The following is a 24,104-nucleotide window of genomic DNA, read 5'->3' on the forward strand; positions in this document are numbered from 1 at the left end:
TACGGTCAGCCTGGACTCCATGACACCATGTAATCTCATAGATATATACATATATGTGTGTAGACATATATATGTATATATATATATATATATATATATATATATATAATGCTAACTTTTTTAAAAAGCACTATATTTGCACTAAGTATTCAAGGATGATGCGTGGAATAAGGACTCTAGAAGCTGGTTATAGGAGGGATTTGGTACCATTTCCTCAAAGTATCCATGAGTTTCAAAAGAAAACTTAATGTGACCAAACATCAATTCCTTGCCCAAATTCCCCCAGCATACCTTCCATTAGCCCGTTAATTAATTGATGGCTCAGCAAGTAGAAGCACCCACCTCCAGGACCCACGACCCGACTTGGATCCCCAGAACCCACGTGGTGGAAGTAGAGGGATGACTCCTGCAAGCTGTCCTTTGACCGCTGCGTGTGAATGAATGCACATAATAAATCGGCAGAAAAATCAGTTTACTCCGGGAGCTGCTTTCAGTGAAGCAGAGTACATGGACTTGGACTCTAAATGATCAGTTTCTGCTGTGCCTCTCCTGGGAGAACCTAGGCATAACATTTGGCCTCCACTGTCCTCTGTTTCTTTTGCTGGAAAATGGGACACTGCTCCCTTACTGGGGCAGAAGAGACCCGGGGTAAGAGACCAGGATGCCTGTGGATTGCACTGGGGGCGCCGCTGGGAGACCTGGGGCAGGGTTCTCTGTCCATGGTGCTGACAGGCAGGACTCAGGCATCACAGAGTGGTGGAATTTAGCAAACCTGCTAATGGCATGGAAGGTTTCATGACCAAACAAGTTCAGAAAACACTGGGTACTATATCCCAAGCTGTTCCTGCGCCTGCTGCTGCTCCTCCCGTGGTCCCCTTCGTCACTGTACAGCAGCAGCCTGCCCTACAGAGACTGTGGCTTCACCACTAGCCACAGGAACAGGTCTGGGCAGGGAAGGGGTGTGCGAATGTGTGGGAGGGGGCATCTGTCATGTTCCCAAGTTACTTGAGCACAGAACCCAGCTTTCTCCACACACCAACATTCCCTCCCTCAAGCCGCCCTGCGGGGCACACTGGGAAGCGGATGTGCACTGTGAATGGCCCTGGATGCCCACTGCACTCGGGGAGGGAAGGAGGCCGAGGAGGCTCAATCCTTTCCCATGTCTGATTTTTCTACCCTCCCCTGGGCCCCTCTCTAAGCAACTGTGACACACCCTGCTGGTGCGTCTCCCTTCACCCCAGAGGACAAGCTTCACGAGGGCACAGACTGTGGCTGTCAAGGTCGCCACCCATGACCGTGGAATGCAGCTGAGCCCCTGGTGTGTAGCACATGCTTAGTAAGTACAAGCAGGGAGGGCTTGCCTCGGGAGAGTGTAGGTTTGGGGCTGCAGAGCCTGCAAAAAGCCAGATCCCAATCCCCGGGACTCATGTGGTGGGATGCAGAGCTACTAAATGGCATGGCTCGAGCAAAAGCCAACACCAAATGATAGATGCTGTTTCCATGGTCACCACCTCTGTTTTCCCAAAATTTGAGAAGACTGTCCAGCCTCGTTCGTCCTCCCATCTGTCCACCTGAACACTGGGACTGCTGCACCGCAGGCTGAGGACTAGGTGGTGACTCCCAAGGGGAGACACACCTCCTTTCTTTGCCCAAAGCAGGGCCTCACAAGACGGAGGATGGGCTGGCCCTGGGGGGTGGGAGTGGGGATGAGACCACCCTGGCCTAAGTGCATAGTCACTCTGGCTCAGTAAATTCTCTATTAAGAGGGTTGCATTAAGTACCTGAGGCCCAAATGGGTAGCGTGGAGCTGGGATTAAAGCACCGGCTCCTCGCCATGGCATTCGGCGCCTGCTTGGGAGAGGCGCAGAGTCCCGCGACCACACATCTGGCTTAGGTCACCTGCAACAGCTCAGGAGCGACCAGCACTTCCCTCTACAGAGGAGAAAGCCAAACGAGGACTGGAGAGGTTGGTTCACCTGCCCAGAATAACACAGCCGGTAAGAAGCAGAGTGGAAACTGATCTTCAGCTCCTTCGCGTCCTGGCTGTGGGCTCAGGCTTACGTCTACAAGCGTAGAGCATCTCCCCTCCATCTCTGGCTCCAGCAATGTCCCAGGTCAGCATTTGGCAGTAAGAACTGAAGGGGTTTTCAGCAACATTTCTTCAATCTTTACTAACCTGTGCCCACTCCGCACACACAACTTCACCTCTCCTTTGGGACGGTAAGCTACTCTGGTGACACTCGCCCAAGCCAGGCAGCGGCCACCCGAGTGTTTTCCTGGCCTCCAACTATTGATACATCATCGGGAGGATGGCCATGCCCTGGCCCACTGTGACCTTCACTCTTGACCTTCAGATGGGACGGGACAGACAGACACAGATGGGCACACTCAGGACTCACACGTCTTCCACAACACCCATTACCAAGAAGCCTCGCCACCCCTTGGGGTGGTTGGAAGAAACCTACAGTTCATCCCTCACTTGCCCAGACTAGCCTGAAAACGCTCCCTGGCAAAGTCCACAACACAGCCTTCCAAAGCCCAGGAACAGGCGGCACTGAGCTGAGGATTGTGGACCCAGAAGCTAGAGTAACACGGGGGTGCCCTTCTGGTCCAGCAGCTGGAGTGTTGTGGGGAAAGCATTGCATTGGCACTGAGCGGGGCCGGAACACAACACGGTAACTGCCAATATCCTGTCCTCATCCGCCCGCTGGGCCCAGAGGCTCTGTCTACCTACCCCTAGTTCTTATCTTCCTCCTCCAAGATACCCTTCACTGCGCAGTAGCAGCCACCAAGATACAGCCCACTCTGCGGAGGATGCCAGTATGTGGCTAACTGCGGCCAGTGCTTGGAGGAGTCGCAACACAGGAGGGGGCTCTGGGGGCTGCAGCCATCCGTGGAGTTGTCAGCGCCTGAATCCCTTTCCCAGCAGAGCAGACCTCCTTCAGTAACCCTGCGCCAGGTCAGTAGGGAGCTCCTCGGCAAGCTTTCCGGAACTTGCCTGGGACTGGGTGAGGACAACTCTGGGCCCAGCATGGTCACCTCTTGTCTGGCACTTGTCACTTGTGTTCACCAAAGTGAGGTCTCCCTTTTAACCTCTTCCCCTGGTCCATCCCGAACCCAAGAAGAAGGCAGTGCTGGGATAATCGAATAGTGCCATTTATTGCCCCCGCATCCCCTCCACCATAGGGACAGGGAGCACACGGGACCCTGTCCTCTCAATGGGACCGTGCTGGGAGCAGGAGGCTACTTCTTCACTCCTCTGCTACTGCAAATCCAGGAGGGAGAGGAACGACTTGGGCTAGAAAATTGACAAGGACCCAAGGGGCAGAAAAATTAATGAATGGGAGGGAGGGATCAAAAGGTATGATTAAAAGAAAATTCTAGAAGGGAAGGAAGACCCTCTTGATGCTCAAGGCCAGGATTCCCTCCAATCCTTAGGACGCCGAGGCCCCACCCCTGCCGTGGGGGCGGCCTCTCCGTTGAGGATCTTGTGCCGAAGGATGGATCTACCCAGTTCTCTCCCTCTCACTGTCTCTGGCTCCCGGGCTGGGAAGCCACACAGGGCCGGTGCGGGGCTGCAGAGAGGCTGCGGGCAGTCCTGAGAACCTGCTCGGATGGCCGCGGGTCCCCCAACCCGCCCCCGACACACACACACACACACACACACCGGGGGTGGTGGTGGTGATGGGGGGGGAGGAGACAGCGTGGACTGAGGAGAAGAGAGGCCGCTGCTCTTGTTCTCCCTGGGCCTCGTGGTCTTGCTTGCTCAGAGTCCCCCACTGAGCCCGAGGGGCCCTGCCCACCCCTCGGGCACCCCCGCCCCTACCGGGCCTCCCCGCCACGACACTCGGCGCAGCGCGCAGCACCGGCCGCCTGGTCCTCGGCGCCGCCACCGCCGTCCTCTCCGCCGGCCCAATAGAAACTCTGTCCGCAGCGGCTGCAGACGGACGGCGCCCCGACCGCGTGGATCTTCTTGTGTCTCCGCAGCGCGGCGCCCTGCACGAAGCCCTCGCCGCACTCGACGCAGATGTGCGCGGGCTCCTCGCCGCCGGCCGCCCCCAGCCCCAGCCCGTCGCCGTGCTGCGCGCGCTGGTGGGCCAGCAGCCCGGCCGCGTGCCCGAAGCCCCTCCCGCACTCCAGGCACACGTAGGGCTTGGGCGCCGGTGCCCTGCGGGACCTCGGCCGGACGCCCGCGGGCCCGCCCCGGCCAGGGCTGCGGCAGCTGCTGCCGCCGCCGCCGCCCCGTCCCCCGCGCGCCACCACGATGATGCCCTCGCCGTCGCCCACGGGATGGCGATCTCGCCGTCCACCGCCGCCGCCGCTGCCGCCGCCGCCTCCTCGGGCGCCTTGGCTCGCCGCACGCTGGCCGCCAGCACCTTGGCCGCCACGCCGGGCCCCGCCAGCTCCGGGTGCAGGCGCAGGTGGCGCGCCAGGCTCTTGGGCTGGCTGAAGCCGCGGCCGCAGCGCGGGCACACGAAGGGCTTGAGGCCGCTGTGCGAGCGCCGGTGCTTGGCCAGGCTCTTGCTCTGCGTGAAGCTGCGGCCGCAGTCGGGGCAGGTGTAGGGCTTCTCGCCCGTGTGGATGCGCTGGTGCTGCATGAGGTTGGAGCTCCAGCTGAAGCGCTTGCCGCACTCGGAGCAGGCGTAGGGCTTCTCGCCCGTGTGGATGCGCCGGTGCTGCACCAGGTGCGAGCTCTGCGAGAAGGTCTTGCCGCAGTCGCTGCAGGCGTTGGGCCGCTCGCCCGTGTGCGTGCGCTGGTGCCGGGTCAGCTTGGACCAGTGGCTGAAGCTCTTGCCGCACTCGTTGCAGATGTAGGGGGCGGGCGGCCGGGGCCGCGGCGGGGGCCCGGGCCCAGGCGGAGGCGCGGACTGGGGTGGGGACAGCTTGGTCGGGGGCCAGCTGGGGACGTCGTCGTCATCCATGATGAGGATGTCCACTGCAAGGCAAGAGGGGAGGAGGAGGCAAGTCAGAGGTGGCGGGGCCCACAGCGCCTGTCCACGTGCGGGGCTGCTGATGGACGGGTTCCAGTTTAGTGAGCGGCCCGGGGCAGCTCGTTCTTTCAGGGTTCCTCCAACCCAAGGACGGCTGGGTTGTGCCAGCTCACGGCCTGCACCCCTTATCCCACGGGGCACCGATCACTCCAGGTATGTGTTTTTGTGTTCATAACCCATCTCCCTAAGACCTGTTCCCCTTCCCTCGGAGAGGACTTTGCCTCTGCTCGCCTTTCTGTGGACCCGCTGACCCATGCCTAAGGCTACTGGGGCCTCCATAAAGGTCTACGGACCAAAGCTATAGAGGGTCAAGAGTGAGGATGCTAAGAGGCGGCCCAGCACAGACGGCCCCTGAAAATCCATGGGGATGAAGGGCCAGCCCTGACGCAGCTGCAAAGATAGGTCTTAGAGGGCCTCCAGACTAGGACGCAATGGTGTCACATTTGGGCAATCCCAGCTGCAGGGGGGGAAACAGAAACGGGAACGATTTGGACAAACAGGATGGGACACCAGCTTGGGAGATGCAGCAGCCTGACTATCTGGGCATTCAATCCCCACACAGTTAGACTCCCCACCCCCTCCTCTGCCTACCAAGGACAGTGTAGGGGCCTTGTTCTGGACAACTGAAAACACCACCCACCTCTCAGGGTGCATCCGGCCTGTCCTGGAAGCCTGCCTCCTGGCCAGGCCCAACTTGTCCTGTTCTTGAGGCCTTGGGTGCACTGTCCTTTTCTCCAGGGGCCTACCCACCCACCCCACCAACTCCCTCAGCCTCCCCATTTCACAATGGAACCCAAAGCCCAGAATCACATGCCAGGGCCTCACCAGGACACCCTGCCAACCAACTCAGATGGCACCCTCAAGTCTGCTTTCAAAGCCAGGCTCTTATAGCCCACTGGATGCCCTGTTCCCCCCTCTCCAGCTCAAATGTGGCCTGAGGCATCCCTGCCAAAATGAGTAACTGCGGCCCACTGGGCTGGAGGACACACTTGGGACCTGTCAAACCCCTTGCAGCCGCAGGGTAGCCTTGCTTCTTTCTAATGGGAAGCTAGGTAGGTGGGGAGGGTCCTGTGCATGACCAGCAAGGTCAGCTTCCTGAGACAGATGGGGTGAGTCCAAGTCCACAGGTGTGTGAAGTCTGCTTCCCCCACCAGGACTGGGTGACAGTGGACTTAAGACAAGGTCCCTTCTACTTCTACACTAAGGAAAAAAAATATCGGCAGGTGGGTGGTGGCGCACGCCTTTAATCTCAGCACTTGGGAGCCAGAGGCAGGAGATCATTGTTGAGTTTGAGGCTAGCCTGGTCTACAGAGTTCCAAAACAGCCAAGGCTGCAGTGTAACCCTGTCTCAAAAAAAAAAAAAAAAAAAAAAAATCCAGTTCTATAACCTAAGGAGGCCAGACTAAAGCCAAATGGCTAAATAGTAAGGCAAGGCTAGAAAGTGGAAAGTCTCTTTAGTAGAGACACGGACTTCATATGCTCCAGGAGCCCCCTCAGAGGATGCTGCCTGCAGGCAGCCCTCTACAGCTGGGTCTCATAGGTGTGGGGGGGGGCACGAGTTGGGGAGGGGGGATTTGAATGACCAGAACTCTCCTTCAGCCTGGAGCTCATGTTCAAGAGCTGGCCCTGAGCGGCCATCTCAAAAGTAAACTCAGCAGATGATAAAGATCACAGGCCATGGCAGTTGATGGGGGAAGGGAGGGTGGTTACAGCTGAAGCAATGGTTGGAGGCTTGAAATCTGGCCCCACAAGCAAAGCAAGGGCAGGTGAGAATAAACAAGGCTATTCTGTCAGGGCCCCAAACTGAAAGACAAGTGGAGCCTTCTAAGACGCCCTGAGTTCCAGGGCATACACACAGCCAACTCTTAGCTTACCAAAAGGTTAAAACAAATATTACAAAGATTCGATACTTGCCCCTTGCTGGGTTCCAAAGGATGGAGAGCTGCTCTATCTATCACCTAATGCCTACACCACCCTGGGAGGAGGACTGCCCTCCTCCCCCACCCCCGCAACAACAAGGAACAAGGCCTTGGGCCCTGGTCTCCCTCCTCTCCCCAAGCTCTATTTAAAAGAGAACCTCTATTAAAGTGTGACATTCTGTCTCCTTTCTTTCCTTCCCCCAATACCCTGACCCTTATTCTCACAGCAATCTCTCTCCCGCTAACGCTAATCCAACTGTCAAGTCCCCTTCGGTATCTGTAAATTCTTTGATCAAGAACAAGAACCTTGCAGGGCTCAGTGCCCCGGCTATATTTCTTCCTGTGGAAGAAATGGTCCTAGGTCCAGGTACTAGGGACTGAAGTATCAGTCCGTGGTGATGGAACCAGAAATTGGCCAAGCCAAGATCGGTGATGAACATTTGGTACTGAACAGCCACACATCATGGCCACTGGCCCAACACACATGCTGCAGTTCTTAGAGTAGCCAAGGAGACTCTCCCACTGAAGCCCTAGGACCATCAGGCTTCATTTTGTTCCAACTTCAGCTGTGATGTCACAAGCCCTGCCAGGTGGCTATCCATGCTCAAGGCTGACTATTAGAATCACCTGGGTAGAGAAGAAATCCAAACACAGAGAGGGCAAAACAGATACTCATCTCAGTAGTCAAGAAACAAAGCCAGGCTGGAAGGTGGTGGTGCTCGCCTTTAGACCCAGCACTTGGGAGGCAGAGGCAGGCGGATCTCTGAATTTGAGGCCAGCCTGGTCTACAGATCGAGTTTCAGGACAGCCATGGCAAAAAAAAAAAAAAAAAAAAAAAAAAAAAAAAAACATGAAGCCAGCCTCGAAGCCCTTCCCCAGAAGAATGGATAAGGAAAATGTCATGCATACATACCATGCAATTTTATTCCGTGGTAAAGAATGAAACTTACAGGAAAATAGGTGTAACTGGAGATTATTATATTAAATGAAACAAGCCAGTTTCCAACAGTATCACTTTTCCTCATAGTAAGATAGATGTAGGGCTGGAGATGGCTCAGAGGTTAAGAGCACTGACTGCTCTTCCAGAGGACCTGAGTTCAATTCCCAGCAACCACATGGTGGCTCACAACCATCCGTTATGAGATCTGGCGCCCTTTTCTGGCCTGCAGGCACACATGCAGACAGAACATTGTATACATGATAGATCTTTAAAACAAAAAAGCCAAATGTAAGTATATAGTATGTGGCTCATTCCTGTGAAAGCAAGAGGTTCCAAGTCCAAATCCCCAGCCCCCATATAAAAGCCAGGCATGACAGTGCAGGCCTGAATCTCCAATGCTGGCTGGCTGGCTGGTAGAGACAAATGGATTCTAGGAATTCCCTGGCAAGGCAACCTAGCCGTAGCATGCAGGTTTAGTGTCAGTGTGCGCGCGCGCGCGCTCTCACACACACACACACACACACACACACACACACACACACACACACGCACGAGATGAAGGCGCGAAACTGGGGAAGAAAGAGGTCTAAAAGAGGCAGGTGAGCAGGAAATGGAAGAACACATGAGAGAAGAGAGCAGGACGGACTATTTAAGGGGGGGACGGGCCCAGCACCAAGGGTGGTGGAGGAAGCACGTATGAACAAAACGGTGACACTTATGTATTCAAGTGTCATAATGGGGCCTGGAAGATGGCTCAGCAAGTAACTGCGCTTGCCCTAAGCCTGGCGATCGGAATTCAATCACAATATCCACACGGTATAAGGAGAACACCGACTCCCTCAAGTTTCCCTCTGACCTCCGTGTGTGCACGGCAGCCTGCTTGCCCCGCCCCCTCCCATGCACATACACAATGCAATATAAAACATTCAGCTTAAAGATTCGGAGTGCCAGTGTACAGTGTATGCACATCTTTGAACAGTGTTAATAGTCAGGACACAGAATCTCAATGTTGAGTACAGCAAGAAGTCAGAGCTCAGGACAGAGGCCTGCAGGAGTGGAAGAGCTGCCCAGCACCCCTCAGGGCCACCACAGGCTAGATGACAAGCTGGAGAACTGGCTAAGGCAATAAGGGGCAAGGACAATGCTAGACTAGTGTGTTCCTTCCCTAGCCTCTGACTTGTTCTAAGTGGTCTGGTCATTCGGTTAAGTGCGTCTGCTTTCTAAATAAGACTGTTAAGGGATTGGAAGACAAATTAAAGGTGGAGCTCTGGTTTGTGTGGTGCCCGGGCTCCACAGGGACAGTCTATTCTCAGTGGAGTCTCAAGTGGTACTGTGAGCATTTGGCAGGGGCCTGAAGGGTTGGCTTAGGAAGTCAGCTTCTCTCAGTCGCACTGTCTCAGGAAAAGCAGGGCTGGCTCAGTTGTTAAGGTCACTTGCTGCCCTTGCAGAGAGCTCAGGTTCGATTCCCAGCACCCACACAGTGCCTCAAAACCACCTGTGACTCCAGTTCCAGGGGCTCTACCTCCACAGGCACCAGGCAAGCGCATGGTATACAGACATGCAGGTAAGCAAAACACACAAAACTGAATTTAAAAATATCAGAAACAGCAGGGCCAGATGACTCTGCTGGCTACACCGTACACTTGGGCCACACGTGGACCCGTGGACTGACAGTCTCCAGATGTCATGTCCTCTCCCACAAGAAAGGCTCCTTGTGTTACTTTGGGATGAGGCTCAGATCATGGACCAACCAGACACGGCAGGGGCAGCTATCTGTTTGTGGGATACTCAACACATTGGAGGCAAACTCTTGGCATTTGGCTATCTTGACATTAGAGGCAGGACATCTACCCTGTTTTCAAGTGTAGGTTGGTTCTCTATTCCTCCCCAAAGTGATCAAAGGAGGCTCTCCCTTCCCAATATCATGCCAAGTGCCAGGACTACAGGCTGCTCAGCTACCTGGGAGGCTGAGGCTTGCCTGGGCTATGAGTTCAAGGCCAATGTGGGCAACTTAGCAAGATCTTGTGTCCAAATAAAAAACTAGAAACAGGGCCGGGAATGTAGCTCTGCGGCAGGGACCTTATCTAGAATGTCTAAGACTCTAGGCTGGATCCCCAGGACCACGGCAAAAACCAACTCTGTGTTGAATTCACTCAGGCTAAAACTGCCCATCTGTGGTGAGTGTGAGCCTCCTTGTCGCCTGTTGTCCTCCCTGGGTCCAGGTGCCCTCAACACCATCCCATTTGTTTTATACACTGCTCACCCCAGAGCCACCAGGGTTACTTTCCCCAGAGCAGTACTCAGGAACAAAAGCACGAAGTGCCTGTTTGGGGTTTGGTTTTCAAATAAAAACTCGGAAATCCACACTGGCAATTGCCATATGCACTCTGAGCACACCCCCCCCCAAAAAAGTTTTTATTTAAACTATTTAGTATCTCCCACTTGAAATAGCTCCCATCACCCCTGTGGGCGACAACGGAATCAGAACACAGGGGTCTCTTATTGGTTTAACCCATGCTGCCTTCTGGGGACAGCCACACAAGGGCCCTAAGGAGATCCTTTCCATTTTCAGTGTCTCCACAGGCAGATGTCTGGGTGGCCAGCTGGTCCTGTGCTTGAAGCCGGCCCCTGCTCATTGCCACCTTTAGTCTGCCCCTCTCTGGTCACTGGGGTTGGTCCAAAGCTTGATCACTACCACACTGCCAGGAGAGGCACAGGTGTGTGTGGGGGGGGTAACTGGGCTCTTGTTGTCAGCATCCCTCAAATCCTTGACTCACCCTTCTCCCCGAGGATTTTCAGTTATGCTTTTGTTGGGCAGAAATGTTAGACACGCAAAAAACAAGGGTACTACCATTGAGCCACATCCTAGCCCTCAGCTCTTTTGACAATTTTGTTTCTCTTTAATGTGCATTGGTGTATTGCCTGCGGCTATGTCTCCGTGAGAGTGTCAGCTCTTAGAGTTACAGGCAGTTGTGAGCTGCCACGTGAGTGAGTGCTGGAGCTGAACCCGGGTCCTCTGGAAGAGCAGCCAGTGCTGTTGACTGCTGAGCCTTTACTCTAGTCCATGACCCTCAGCCCTTCACAGCCGCGCTCAATGAGTGTGACTTGTTCTCTCAACAGAGCTCGATTTCTGATCGTTTCGCTTGAATTACCTTTTAGGATCTATCTGTATTTGTGTGTGCGTGTGTCTGTATTGCGTACCACAAGTGGACGGGGAATGGAGAGGCCAGGAGAAGGTACTGGATTCCCTGGAGCTGGAGTCGCAGGCAAGTTGAGCTGCCATGTGGGTGCCGGGAAGAGAACCTGGGTCCTCAGCAGGAGCACTAAGTGCTCTTAGCCACTGAGCCTTCTCTGTAGCGCATGGATTACAGTTTTACCATGCATTCCGTCCCTTTACTTTGGATATGTCAGATTCAGCCTAAACATATATCACTGTCTCTGCCTAACTTCAGTATTCTTTACTCCAATTTCATCTTTTACAAATTTCGTTTTTTGCTGGGAGATGGTGGCGCACGCCTTTAATCCCAGTGCTTGGGAGGCAGAGGCAGCTAGATCTGAGTTTGAGGTCAGCCTGGTCTCCAGAGAAATCCTGTCTTGAAAAACCCAAACTAAGTCACTCATTTTCACCTTACAATTATCCTGTTTTCAGCTTTTAAAAACAGTCTTCCATTATATGTCTTGAGGGGCTGTGTGTGTGGGAGCTGGCGTTACGGTGGTCCCTCGGGGAGAACTGCCTGCTCTTGGCTACCATCTCTCTGCCCTCACCTTTAATACTCTGGAACAATGTGCTTATTCACTTGACTTCCTTGTAGTCTTTTCATTCTGAGGTGCTTTGGGTTTTGACTCCTAATCTTTGCTGAGTCTGCCCCATTTAAGAGTTCCATGGTCACAAGGTTTGTGCGTACCGCGTTCTCTCAGCACACCTAAGCATCCTAGACTTCGGGAGGGGGACTGTACCCCAGTCACCTGTCTGTGGAGAGGCTGCCCTGTTTCCTTAATGTAACAGTTCCTTTTACAGGCGGGTGTCCTGGCCTGTGAAGCAACAAGATGGAATTCTCAGCTGTTTTCATACTGTGGTCACACAAATGGCCACTTGCCACCCCTATTTCCCTCACAACATTCTCTTTCCTCTCTCCCTAGGCCATGCCCTGCAGGGCTGTACCTGGATGGTTCAGGAACCCAGCCTGGTCCTCACTGGCCTCTGTGGCCTCTCATGTCCCACACAGTTCTGCCCTAAACACCTATTTTATAGCCAGGGGTCCCCAAGTGTGTCCCTGCCCCCCAAGCTTCCCAATAGACACCTGAAGGCCATCTCCTCTGCTTCCCTCCCCTAAGCCACCCCACCCACCCAGACTGAGGTGGCTTATGCCATCTAATGTCTGCTAGAGCTAGCAGACACGCTCAAGATGGGATACTTGTCAGTGTGAGATAAGGGCTCGGGGTTTGGCTATGTGTTGCTGTATTCCTACACAGGGACCTGGGAAGATTCAAGGGTCGTTCTACAGTTGTGAAGTGAGCCTTCCCAGGTGACCAAGGTGCATGGCAGGACGAGTTCCACAGGGAGGACAGAGCCTCATCCCCTGGGGGAGACTACCACGCCAGCTCAAAGGACGAGTTCCACGGGGAGGACAGAGCCTCATCCCCCGGGGGAGACGACCACGCCAGCTCAAAGGATGAGTTCCACGGGGAGGACAGAGCCTCATCCCCCGGGGGAGACGACCACGCCAGCTCAAAGTCCCTTCCTACTGGGACTGCTCTACTCTTCTTTCTGCGCACCCTCTTGCTGAGCTAAGGACCAAGACCGTCTGGAAGGATCTCTCTGGCCATGGCCACTGCCCATCTCACAGCAGCTGAAGCCATCAGAACTGTGAAACTACTTCAGCCGTAGGGAGCCCCAGCTCATCTCTGCACCCCATCCCCAGGCAAGCTGCTGAGCCTACCTCTCAAATTCCATCTCCCCAAACCCCCACCCATATCCTTTCAGAAATAAGATGGCTCAACAGGCAGCCTGACCTTCCAAGGCTCTGTGCGCGTGCGGTGAGATGGCCCACACAGAGGCTGACAACGATGGTGGGGACATACCACAACAGCACTGCCCTCTCTGGGCTGGACAGGCTTCCCAGAGATATGAGAAGGAAATTCTAAAACCCTGCAAACTAATGCTCTGAGCATTACTCTCTGAGCAACTACTCAGCACAACCGCCGTCCAGAGCCAGGGCTCTGGTGCTTAGACAGGCACCATTAGACGCTAGTCAAGTGTGTGGCACACGGGCTGGCCAGCACTTGAACACGGCAGAGCCCGGGGAAAGCAACATCAGCATGCTGGTCAGCTGTAACTGTCAACTTGAGCAACCCAGAAGCAGCTGGGCGTCTACCCCGGGTTGTCCTATGGACATGTCTGTAGGGAGCGGTCTAGCCCGTGGTGAGGGCTCACTGATCAGGAAATCTGAAACTGAGCTGCGTGGAAAGACATCAACCTGGGCCCAGGCAAGCAAACACGCATGTATTTCTCTCTGCTCCTGACTGTGCACGGGCTGTGGCTAGCTGTTGCAAGCCCCTGCCCTTGGGACTTCACAGCACGATGGGCTGTAACCTGGAATTAAAAGTTCAATAAGCCCTCTGTCCCCTAAGTAACTTCACGTGGGGTTATTTTATCACAGCAACAGAAAGGACACTAGGACAGCCAGCATGTACTTCCGGTGGTCAGGGTTGCACCAAACTTTTATTGTAACCCCGCACAAATGGACATATGGCTGTGTACAGGTGGAGGTGACGAGACAGGCAACCTCGGGCCAGGACAGCAAAGTCTAAGGAACACTGAAGCAATGGGTTGTAAGCACCAATTTATTAAAATGGAGGAAGCTAATGCCATCACCCAGGAGGCAGGCACACCGCGTTCACTGTGCCTTCTCAGAGCTTCCTTGTCATCACACCTGTGTCGCCAGGGAGACGGGTGGGGGGCCAGGATGGGTCTTACCCAACAAACCTAGGCACCATGTACCCCACCCAATACTTTATTAAACAAAACACATGTTGTCAATACTTAATGAATGATTTCGTATTTAATTCAGCCCACCCTTCCCAATTCTTACCAGGTGACTAGAGATTCCCCTTGCTAGTCCTTCCCTCATTCATTACAACTTCCAGGCCTTGGGTTTGGGGGCCCACCCCTGATATGAGAAGCAAAGGTAAAGCAGTCACAGTGCTCCTGGAACCCCAACAGCGCAGAGGGCACAAAAGGGGTGCCCAACAGCCAGGGGAGACAAAGTGTGGTCCCCAAGGATCTAGAGGGTCCTGTTAAAGGGACCCTGGGGACAGCCTCTCATTCTAAGCTGTGGGCGTGGGGCTCTTGGAGGGAAAGGGACACGAGAGTCACCCCAGAGTCACAAAGGATAGTTCCCTGGCCTGGTGGAAAGGCAGTGGGATTGGCTGAGGAACCAAGGCCACCTCACCTGGGTTTTCATGGCTAGCCATCTGCTGGTCCTCAGAATCCAGCGGCCCCGGAGACCAAGCTTCTTCCCGCAGCTCCATGTCTGGGTCCCTGCAGGAGGGGACAATACAGGAAGACAGCGATTACAGGTGTTGAAGAGAGCAGAGGACTCTCCACAGCAGGCACCGTCCCCCAGCAGACAGGAGCCTGGCCTGAGACAGGAGTGGCTAAAGCTGCAGCACCCCTAACTCAGGAGGTAAGATTCATTGTTCAGCCCCCATTAGCCACACAGGCCGCAGCCACCTTCCCAGACCCCTGCGCGGCTCCACCCAGCTGGAATAAAGCAACTCTGCTTCTGTGGCTTGGTTTCCTCTTGGGCAAGATGGACAAGAGAGGTGCGAGGGTTATACGGCCATGCAAATCTGACAGCTGGGCAAGGAGTGTGGCAGGGACGCTTGGGGACAGCTGGGAAGAGAGCAGTGACAGGAGGCTGTCAACTGTTTACATCAAGGTAAGAGCAACAAACAGAAATGTCACTGCTACACAGAAAAACACTGTCTCAAAAAAAAAGAAAAGAAATTTCGGAGGCAGAAAGCCTGTACCTCCTGCATCAAACACTGTGGACTGAGGGGCTGCCTAAATTTACACGCAGTGCCACTGCAGGCCGGTCTGGACAAGCCCGCTCCACAAGACAACACTAACACGTAGGTCTTCTGGGCCAGGGCCAGCCCTCAGGACAGAAACCCTGAACCACAGGTCCCCCACCAGCACAGCCACCTGGGACCCCTCAGCTGTGTTCCTCCCGGGTCCTGAGAGTCTTTCAGTAGTGCTGACCGCTATGACCGCTGTCCCTGCCAGACCAGTCTGAAGGGACAGTCACCTCCTCGGAAGACCTGTCTATCCACCCTCTGCCCACCTGGGCTTTCTCCTGCTCAACCCTAGTGCTCCTTCATGTTATGCCAAGTCAGTCTGTCCCCTGCCTCCACTCCTAAACCAGCGCTACCCAGGGGAACCCCAGCACCCGCAGCAGCGACAGGCAGCCCTAGTGCCCCAGAGAACAACGGCACAGATACAGAGGTGAATGAAACTGAGCCAAGGAAAGGCTTCAAAGACAAAACTCAGTGAATTCCAGCACTTGATCCCGGCTCAGGAGGGAGACCGACCCAAGTGGGCCCCGGCTGCGGGAGCCAGGTCTCAACAGCACAAGGTGGCCATGTTGTGGCCCAAGAGCTGGGTACAGATGCTACAGGAACCCCAGGTGGTGACCTCTCCAGAAGCCACTGGGACAGGAAAACCAGAAACTCTGAAGATGCTTCTCGAAAGGACAGCAGGGCTTAAACTGGGAAACCTGGGAGGACCCATGAGCCTACAGATGGGACAGAATGCCAGCAAACCATAGGCACCTGCTCCACGCGAGCACTCACTGAGTGTGGTCACACAGGGCTGTGACACCAATAGGTCCTCCTGCTCACACAAGTGAGTCCAAATCCACTCGGTTCTCTCCTTTTCCTCATCCCAAAACCTCCAGGACTCTACAGCAGAACAGGCAGGTGTGAGGGCAGAAACCACCGAGCACACCGCCAGGCACGGGATGATTTCAGCCCAAGGTTTGTGGGGACAGCAGTGACTCTCCTTTTCTTCCAAAGCCAGAGCACAGCTTCCTCTTGAGACACGCCCTCCCTGTTCCAGGGAGTGAACGACCTTATCAAGGACAGGAGGCAAGGCCAAGGCCTTCTGCACAAACAAGCCTCCCCATGCATGCTCTGCAAGCATTAACTCCAGTCACCCGCACAGAAGCCCACAGGGCCTTGATTCTACACGATGCCCACACACAAGGAAGAACCTCAACTTTCTTCTGGTTAATCTGCTTTACGGCAGCTTATTTCTCGGACATAATGGGAAACTCTAAGAGGGATGGAGCTCTGTCTCCCCTACACAAGACCCAACACTGCCAGGCTCAAGGTGGCACACCATGAACACCAAAAAGGAAGCTAGGTGAGGGGGTGCACGTGTTGACAGCGGTACCTGAGGGGTAGAGGCAGGAGGATCACAGGTTCCAGGCCAGCCTTAGCTACATAATGTATCCAAGGCCATCCTAGGTTAAAGGAGATCTCGTCTCACAGTGAGCAAGCAAACAACTCCAAAAGAACTTGCAATACACTGGGAAGTGTCAGGTGGACCTGTCCACTTGGAAAGCAACCCATTTCTCAAATGGCAAGAAGTTACCCAGTAACCCTGTAGTTGCATTCTTGGCACACACCCAAGAGAAGAGAACACACACCTGAGCAACAGCACAAGTGAACAGGCATCCAGTGCTGTGTGTCAGGGCTGTAAAGCAGAAGGCAAATGCTAGGGAAACAAACACGCACACCTAAGCCCATTATCCCATGTTCATGGGCTTCCCAAGGTCATGGGCTCATTAAGCCCAGGGACACATGGTTGCATAAATGCCAAAGGTCACTACACCCAAAGCCACGAGGTGAAAGAGCCACGCCCAGGAGATGTCCAAGATCAAAGCCCAGGGACGCAGGAATAGGTTTGTGTGTCAACTGCCCAAGCCCACCAAACTCAGGGTCTAATGAGCCCCAGGACCACAGGGTGTAAGATTCTGCCTTCATGAACTGCTAAGGTCACTAAGTCCACAGCCACATGACCTAAGATTCTATGTTTATCAACTACCAAGGTCACTAAGTTGAGGGCCACATGGCCTAGGATTCTATGGGTCTCTAGACAAGTCCACAGACAAGAAGTCGACTAGGGCTGGGAGGGGGCGCACGCCTTTAATGCCAGCACTCAGGAGGCAAAGGCAGGCTGATATCTTGAATTTGAGGTCAGCATAGTCTACAGAGTGAGTTCTAAGACCCTGGGAGGTCAAGCACGCACCAGGGAATTCCCAGCTCCAGCCAACTTCCTGCAGGAAGGAGGGGAGGCAGGGCAAGTGTGCTCACTTTATACTCACCTCACCCCTGCAAAATGCCTTCAGTGGTCAGAGGAGGAGCCTCTCCTTCCTGAAAACCAGGAAGCCTTACTATTCTGAAAAGGCAGGGAGGCAACCCTCAAGGGGACTAAAGCCCAAAAGAAAGCAGGCAGGGAGAGAGGCAAGGATGCAGCATCTAACCTGTGCTGGCTGGAAAAGCTTCCCTAGAACAGCCCAGTTCCTCCTACTGACACTGACACCGTGGTGTCCCCTCAAATGGTCACATTTATATGCTCCTAGCTGCTGGGTTGAGTTTTGTCTGTGAAGCCAAGTTGTGTGAGCGAGTTCCCCTGAACCGAGGGAGCACACAAGCCCACAGCGCTGGTGGCCTACGGTACAGGATGGGCTGCCTCCTTTCCCATGGGTGAAATAACACAAACTGCCCTGGAAGGGTTGAGGAGATAGACAGCTCAGTCTGTAGAGGCCTGCCACACAAGCGTAAAGACTGGAGTTCAATCCCCAGGCCCCATGGAAAAGCTGGACATGGCAGCGCACCTGTGCCCCCAGCGCTGGAGAAGGGGACACACAAGGACTCCCGAGGCTGGCTGGACAGCAGTCTGCAAAAGGGGGAGCTCCATGTTCAGTCAAAGAGTTTTAACAACTAAGAAAACGACTGGGAAAGACTATGTATCAATCAATGCACGGCCTCCACACCATAACAAAACGCCCTGAAAGAGTCAGACTTCAGAAGGAAGGCAAAGGCATTCTGTTTTAGTTTTGCCTCAGGCCCCTTCTGGCTAGCTGGGAAGGCAGCGAGGTGCAGCAGGCCACACAATACAGAAGCCAGCCTTTCTCTGTGCGGTAGACACAGATCTTCAGCAAGCCTCCAAGGTTCCCGCCCCTCTTATGTCCTGACTCCCCTAGGTAGCAGAGCTGCAGGCCTGTCTGGGTGACTGTCTAGAGCAGAACACCACGCCTGGACAGACCCAAGCAAACACACTGAAAGCAGGCCTGGTGCCAGACCGGCACACACACCTCTCTGCACCTGGCAAATCCCAGCCTGGAAGCTCAACCCAAATGTGACCACAGCTACACACTGACCCTGAGCACGTAAAAGCTCTTAGGACTCAGCTGTATCCTTGCAGGACAGGTGTGCCACGGACCTGTGTGAAGCCCCCAGTGGCACTGAGTTTAGAGCGATGAATCAGGGGTTCTGCAAAGGGTTTAGGAAGGGTGTCCAGTCCTCTTCCTCTCCCATCCATTCACCATTCATGAAGGTAGCTACTGGCCCCTCCCTCTTGTTCTAGCTCTCCAGGTGCAGGGCCCCTCTGAGATCTCACAGCCTGGGGGGCAGGATGTTGGGTCTGCAGGGGAGAAACAGAGGAACCAGGGGAACCTTAGGAGCCACAAACCCAGCTCCCTGGAGAAGAGTCCCAACCTGAACACGAGAAAACCCCAAGATGTGCTCAGTGGCAAAGCTTATGCCTGGCCTATGACGGAGACCCTAGGCTTATTCCTCTCGGCTCAGGCTCCAGCACCTCCCATGAAATAAAAAAAGAAAAGCAACTTGATGCTTCTGACCAGGAAACCTGGAGGTGCAGCCACCCCTGCCTTTCCCGCCCTCTCTTCCCAGCCAGCACCTCCAGCCTCTGACAGGTGCTCACCGGGCTCTGAACTCCACCTTGCAGAAGGAGAAGAAAGAGCACCCCCTCAGCCCCCGCCCCTCCCTGCAGGGCCCTTAAGCAATCCAATTAGCACATGGATCTGACAGAGCTATTAAGCCCCGACAAATTATTGTTATTATTGTTGTTATTAGGTCCCACCCACCCCTCTGGATGCCTGCCCACCAATTATCCCCTTGCTTTCTTCTGCTGCCAATCTCACCTGCTGCCTGCTGGGCTGGGTGCAGAGGCCACACCCTCCCGCCCCTCATCCCCTCACACTCACTGGCTCCCTCTTCCAGCCTGAAAGGGGAGCCCTGCTCCTCTCCTCCCACCGAGTTAATTAGCAAACACGCTCTGACTTTTCTGTCACCAAGTGCCCCATCTACTTTTGAGTCTCAACACCCCCACCCCAAATCCCTGGGTCACCAGCAAGGATACCAACCCCCCCATCATTCCCCCCTTCCTCAAAGCCCCCAACCAAACCACTGCCTCGTCTCTTCTTTCCCTCTGCTCCCTCCACCCACCCTCGGTCCTGCTTCTGGGTACCTCCCTCACTGGCACCCCAGTTCTGCATGCAGCCTGTGCCTCTAAGACCCCCTTCACTCCAGTAACTCAGTTCAAATAAGCTAAATAAAACCTGGGCAAACAAGCCGAGGCAGACGGCCCAGTGCCTGCACCAGTGTGAGGACCAAGTACACATCCCCAGCACCCACGTAAAATCCTAGGGTAGCCGTCCACACCTGTAACCCCAGCGCCAGGAAGCAGAGCCAGGCCTATTTCAGGAAGGCGACTTGCAAGGCCAAGTCACTCATCTACCCAAAACAGTGAGCTCCAGGCTCAGTGTGAGCCCATCTCAAAAAGCAAGGTAGAGGCTGGAGAGAGGCTCAGTGCGCAGGAGCCTGACTACTGGGATAGCTGAGTTTGGCTCTCAGCACCCGCATGGCAGTTCTCAACGGCCTGTAACTCCAGTCTCAGAGGATCCGATGCTCGCCTGGCCTCAAGTACTTGCATGCACATGGCACACATAGACATATGTTAAATAAATAAGTCACTCTTTCAAAATAAGCCGTGGTGTGCTCGCCCTTAATCCAAACACTTGAGAGGCAGAGGCAGGAGGATCTCTGAGCTGGAGACCTGCCTGGGCTAGAGAGGGGGTTCTAGGACAGCCAGGACTACAGAGAAACCCTGTCTTGACAAAACAGAAAATAAGAAATAAAAATGAGATAGAAGTGACTGGAGTCAACCTCCACGTGTGCTCACACTCACAAGCACGTGCACACATTGCACACACAGAGCGCGCACACAAACCCCACACAGGGAAGGGGTCTGGATTCCCTTTTCTCCAAAGAAGCTATCCAGACGGTCAGTGACACATGAGACGACTCTTAGCCTGGGGAAATTCAAGCACAGCCACAGAGAGGCTCCACTTCCCACCACACCACAGGCCACTGCCATCAAAGTGCTGCCGAGGATGTGGAGAAAGGAAGCCTCAGGCTCGGCTGGTGAGAGGGCAAGGCGGCGCACCTGCTTCGGAAAGCACCTGGCAGTCCCTCAAGGGTAAGCAAATAATCGCCATCAACCCAGCAATTCCACAGCAGTCTACACCCCAGAGCAGTGCATGGAAAAACTCCTGCCACACGGAAATCCAGATGAGAATGTCCTGGGAATGCCATCACAAACGCCAAAACGGTGATAGAGCCAGGCGTTGGTGGCGCATGCGTTTAGTCCCGGGACAGAGGAGGCAGAGGCAGAGGCGGGCGGACCTGTGAGTGAGGCCAGGACAGGCTCTAAAGCTGCACAGAGAAACCCTGTCCCAAAAAACGGATCCAAAAAGAGCCAACAGAAATGGCCATCAAGGGGCTGGAGAGATGGCTCAGAGGTTAAGAGCACTGGCAGGCCCACTGCACTCGCCACAAAACCAAATTCACGGCAGACCCCACAGGACCCTAGGCTGGCCCAGGCTCTGCAAACTCCCACCTTCCTCCAGAGCCCCCGTCTCCCTGTCAACCCCCACTGGGCCCGGCTGGAGAATCCTGCCCAGATCTTCCAACAGCCCAATCCTCCTCCCCTCTCAAGGGCTGACTCAAGTGTCCTCCTCCTGTGCCCAGGCCCCTCCTCGTCACAGGCCAGCTTTGCCATTAACTCCGCTCACCTTCCTCCTTCCTTCTGTGATCCCCGAGGGCAATCACTAAGTGTGCCGGGTACCTTCCGCTCCAGAATATGCTGTGGGCAGCCACCAGCCCACTGTCCTGCCGTCCTTCACTAGGGTGCTCCACAATGACCTCTCTGCTGTCCCCAGCAGATCCATTCTGGCTTTCCCTTGTCTGTGGGTGGCCTCTCTAACCAAGCCCTGCATCCAACACCAGAGCAAAGCTAAGCCCTCGTCTCCTCCTCAGCGCGAGGAGACCACCTGACCACCCAGGGGACGCATCCCACCGTTTGCCACCACCTGGCTCTTACATTTGTCCTTCCAGGGTGAGTGTGTGGGTGAGCTCGTGGGGACTACGCCACCTCATCCAGTCAGTTTTGGTAGTCACAACCTGAGAACACTGTCTACACCTCATCCGGATCTGAGGGTGTGTTTAGACATGGCATGGAGCCAGGCAGAACTTCCTGGTCCTCATGGTCGCCCCTCCAGTGTTTTAGCTGATGAGACGCCTCTGCCTCCTAACTGGTCTAATGCATCCACTTCCTGTGGGCTCTAGTCTCTTCAGCAGAGCACGGACACTGTCAACCCGGGCTAGCAGGGCCTGATGGTCAAGGAAAAGAAGTAACACGGTCAGGATAGAGAAAGACCTTGGCCCCACCTACCCCAGGAGAGCCTTCTAGATTGTTAACCCACTGTAAATCTGTGACACACCTGGCACGCAGCTGGAGCAGTCCCTGAGGGCGCCCTGCTCCTCCCCGGGCAAGCACAGCCAGGAAGCAGAAGCCAAGCCAGATGTGAGCTGCAGCGTTAGCTGCAGTCTCAGTGAGCCTGCAGACCTTCAGGGTCACTCCCGAGCACCTGACTCTTAACCACCAGCATGTAACTGACAACTGCCAAAAGCAAACCCTCTTCACGAAATCACTGTGCATGCTGGGCGATTACAATGTCTGCACAGGATTCTCCATAACAGCAAGCTAACCTGGGGTGGGGGTGGAGGGGGTACCAACAGCGGGGAACCTGGGATTGCTGGGAGCAGCATAAGGAAACTGTGCCTCCTGCCCAACTTTTCTGTGAACCTAAAACTCTCAAAACTACACCTTTCAGGAGGCATCTCAGACCCATCTCTGGCTGGGCTGTTTTGTGGGTGTGCAGATACCACCTGGCCTTATGCTTCTCAAGATCTGCTGAGGTACCATGCCCGTGTGCCACACACAGCCTAGCATCAACAGTGTCTCCTCCCTTGGGAAGCCTTCCCAAGTGCTCCCTTCCCTCTGCTGCAACTGTCCTCCTTAGCCAACAGCAACAGACAACATCCACCAAGTGCAGATTAAACCCCCAGCCGTGGGTTGCATGGTGCTCTAAGCACAGAAGCTCGGATCCTGATCCCCTGAAGGGCCAGAGAGAGGCCAGAGGGCAATCCCTACAGGCATGCTGCCAGGGTTAGAAGCTACCCCACCGCTGACCAACCATGTGACCGAGGAAAGGTGCCTCATCTCCTCACCCCATGCCAGTAGGAAATCATGACACATGCCCAGTACTGAACAAGAAACCTGCAGGTGCTTTATGCCAACAGACGAGGCAAGGAAGCATTCTCTGCACACAACCGCTGTACCTGTTTCAGAAGGAGAAAGCCAAGACCTAGACAACTGTGTGGCTAATACAATGTCATACAGCCACAGAGCAAACTCCGGGTCAAATCTGGGTCGGCAACACTTCCTCTCAGGACACTGGCACTGGTCCCAATTAATGTCTGTTCCTGTGGCTGAGTCCTCAGTCCTCTGGGAGACTCTTAGCTCAACCCTAAAGCTCCTCCCATGGGTTTCTCACCCCCTAACATCACAGGGAGTGTCCAGCAGGCTGAGTCCCCAAAGGGGGGCAGGAACTATACTCGGCCCTGACCAACTGACCCTGTACACAGACCCAAAGCAATGCTCTGAGAGACCTGGCCCTGAGGCTGAGCTTATCTGATGTCTGGTCTCCAGCATTATCCGCTTCAGGGCAGGCACTCCTGTGTGGAGACAGACAGAAGTCCCACACTGGGCACAGCACGGAAACCACTGCTCTGGGAGCCCAAAAGGAGAGGCCAAGACAGAAAGAGAAGATGAAAAGCAGAGGCAAGCCAGGCGCTGGTGTCGCACACCTTTAATCCCAGCAGTCGGGAAGCAGAGGCAGGCGGATCTCTCTGAGTTCAAGACCAGCCTGGTCTACAGAGTGAGTGCCAGGATAGGCTCCAAAGCTACACAGAGAAACCCTGTCTCAAAAAACCAAAAAAAAAAAAAAAAAGAAAAGAAAAGAAAGAAAAAGAAAAGCAGAGGCAACCCGGGTCACCCCGTCTACTTGGACGGGGGCTGGCATGGTCTCTCTATAGCTCTCTGCACTCCAGCTCAAGGCCACTGGCACTAAGACCATGACAGCTCAGCTCCCCACCCATCCTGCTGGCTAGTGAGGCCTCCACCACAGCCGACATGGATCTCAATTCTCACCACCATCCCAGCCACCAGTAGAAGTCACCTCTGCTTATCCCACTATGCTGTAGGTCCCCTACAATAAGAGACCAGGTCTCAAAGTCTTCCAGCCAGCAACCACTTATGCAGGAGTCCTCCTGACAGTTTACCCACAGAATGGGGAACCGGGAACCCCAACCCAACAGCTAGCACCTAAAGGTAGGCCTGAAATCCCAGATCCAGCCTTGCCCAAAAGAACTGTTCCAACAGAAGGGATGGCACTACAATCAGGGGCCAGTTCTGGGCTCCTACAGAGACTATATTCTGAAGCTACTTTAGGGCCTCAGGCTCTCCAGCCCCAGCACAAGGATCTGCACTATCTTGCCAAAACCAAGGTGACCACCTTTGTCCCAGGGACTCAAAGAACTTAGCACCAGGTAACTGCCAAGCTCTCAGAGCAAGTCACCAAATTTGCAGTCTCTCCTAAATATGGCAGCCCAACGCTGGGTTCAGACCTAGTTAGTCCAAGGACGCCAATACAGTTTGGGAAAGCCTGTCAAGTGTATCTGGGCACCCCTCCCTGAAAGCGCTATGGGTCCCCACCGGTGACTACATAGTTGCTGATGGCCTTGAGCTAGGCAGCCTACCAT

General features: G+C 54.7%; 1 protein-coding gene across 1 annotated transcript; it reads right to left on the reverse strand.

Moving 5' to 3' along the window:
• Positions 1-3,738: 3,738 nt before the first annotated feature.
• Positions 3,739-23,225, reverse strand: LOC113837275 (zinc finger protein 787-like). Its single transcript, XM_027430818.2, is given in 4 exon segments — positions 3,739-4,292; positions 4,295-4,936; positions 14,303-14,391; positions 21,322-23,225. Coding segments are annotated over 4 exon segments (1,305 nt in total). The 5' UTR covers positions 21,426-23,225; the 3' UTR covers positions 3,739-3,822.
• Between the last annotated feature and the right edge of the window lie 879 nt (positions 23,226-24,104).

The sequence above is a fragment of the Cricetulus griseus genome, chromosome 9 (assembly GCF_003668045.3).
Source record: "Cricetulus griseus strain 17A/GY chromosome 9, alternate assembly CriGri-PICRH-1.0, whole genome shotgun sequence".
In the NCBI taxonomy this organism is placed as follows: domain Eukaryota; kingdom Metazoa; phylum Chordata; class Mammalia; order Rodentia; family Cricetidae; genus Cricetulus; species Cricetulus griseus.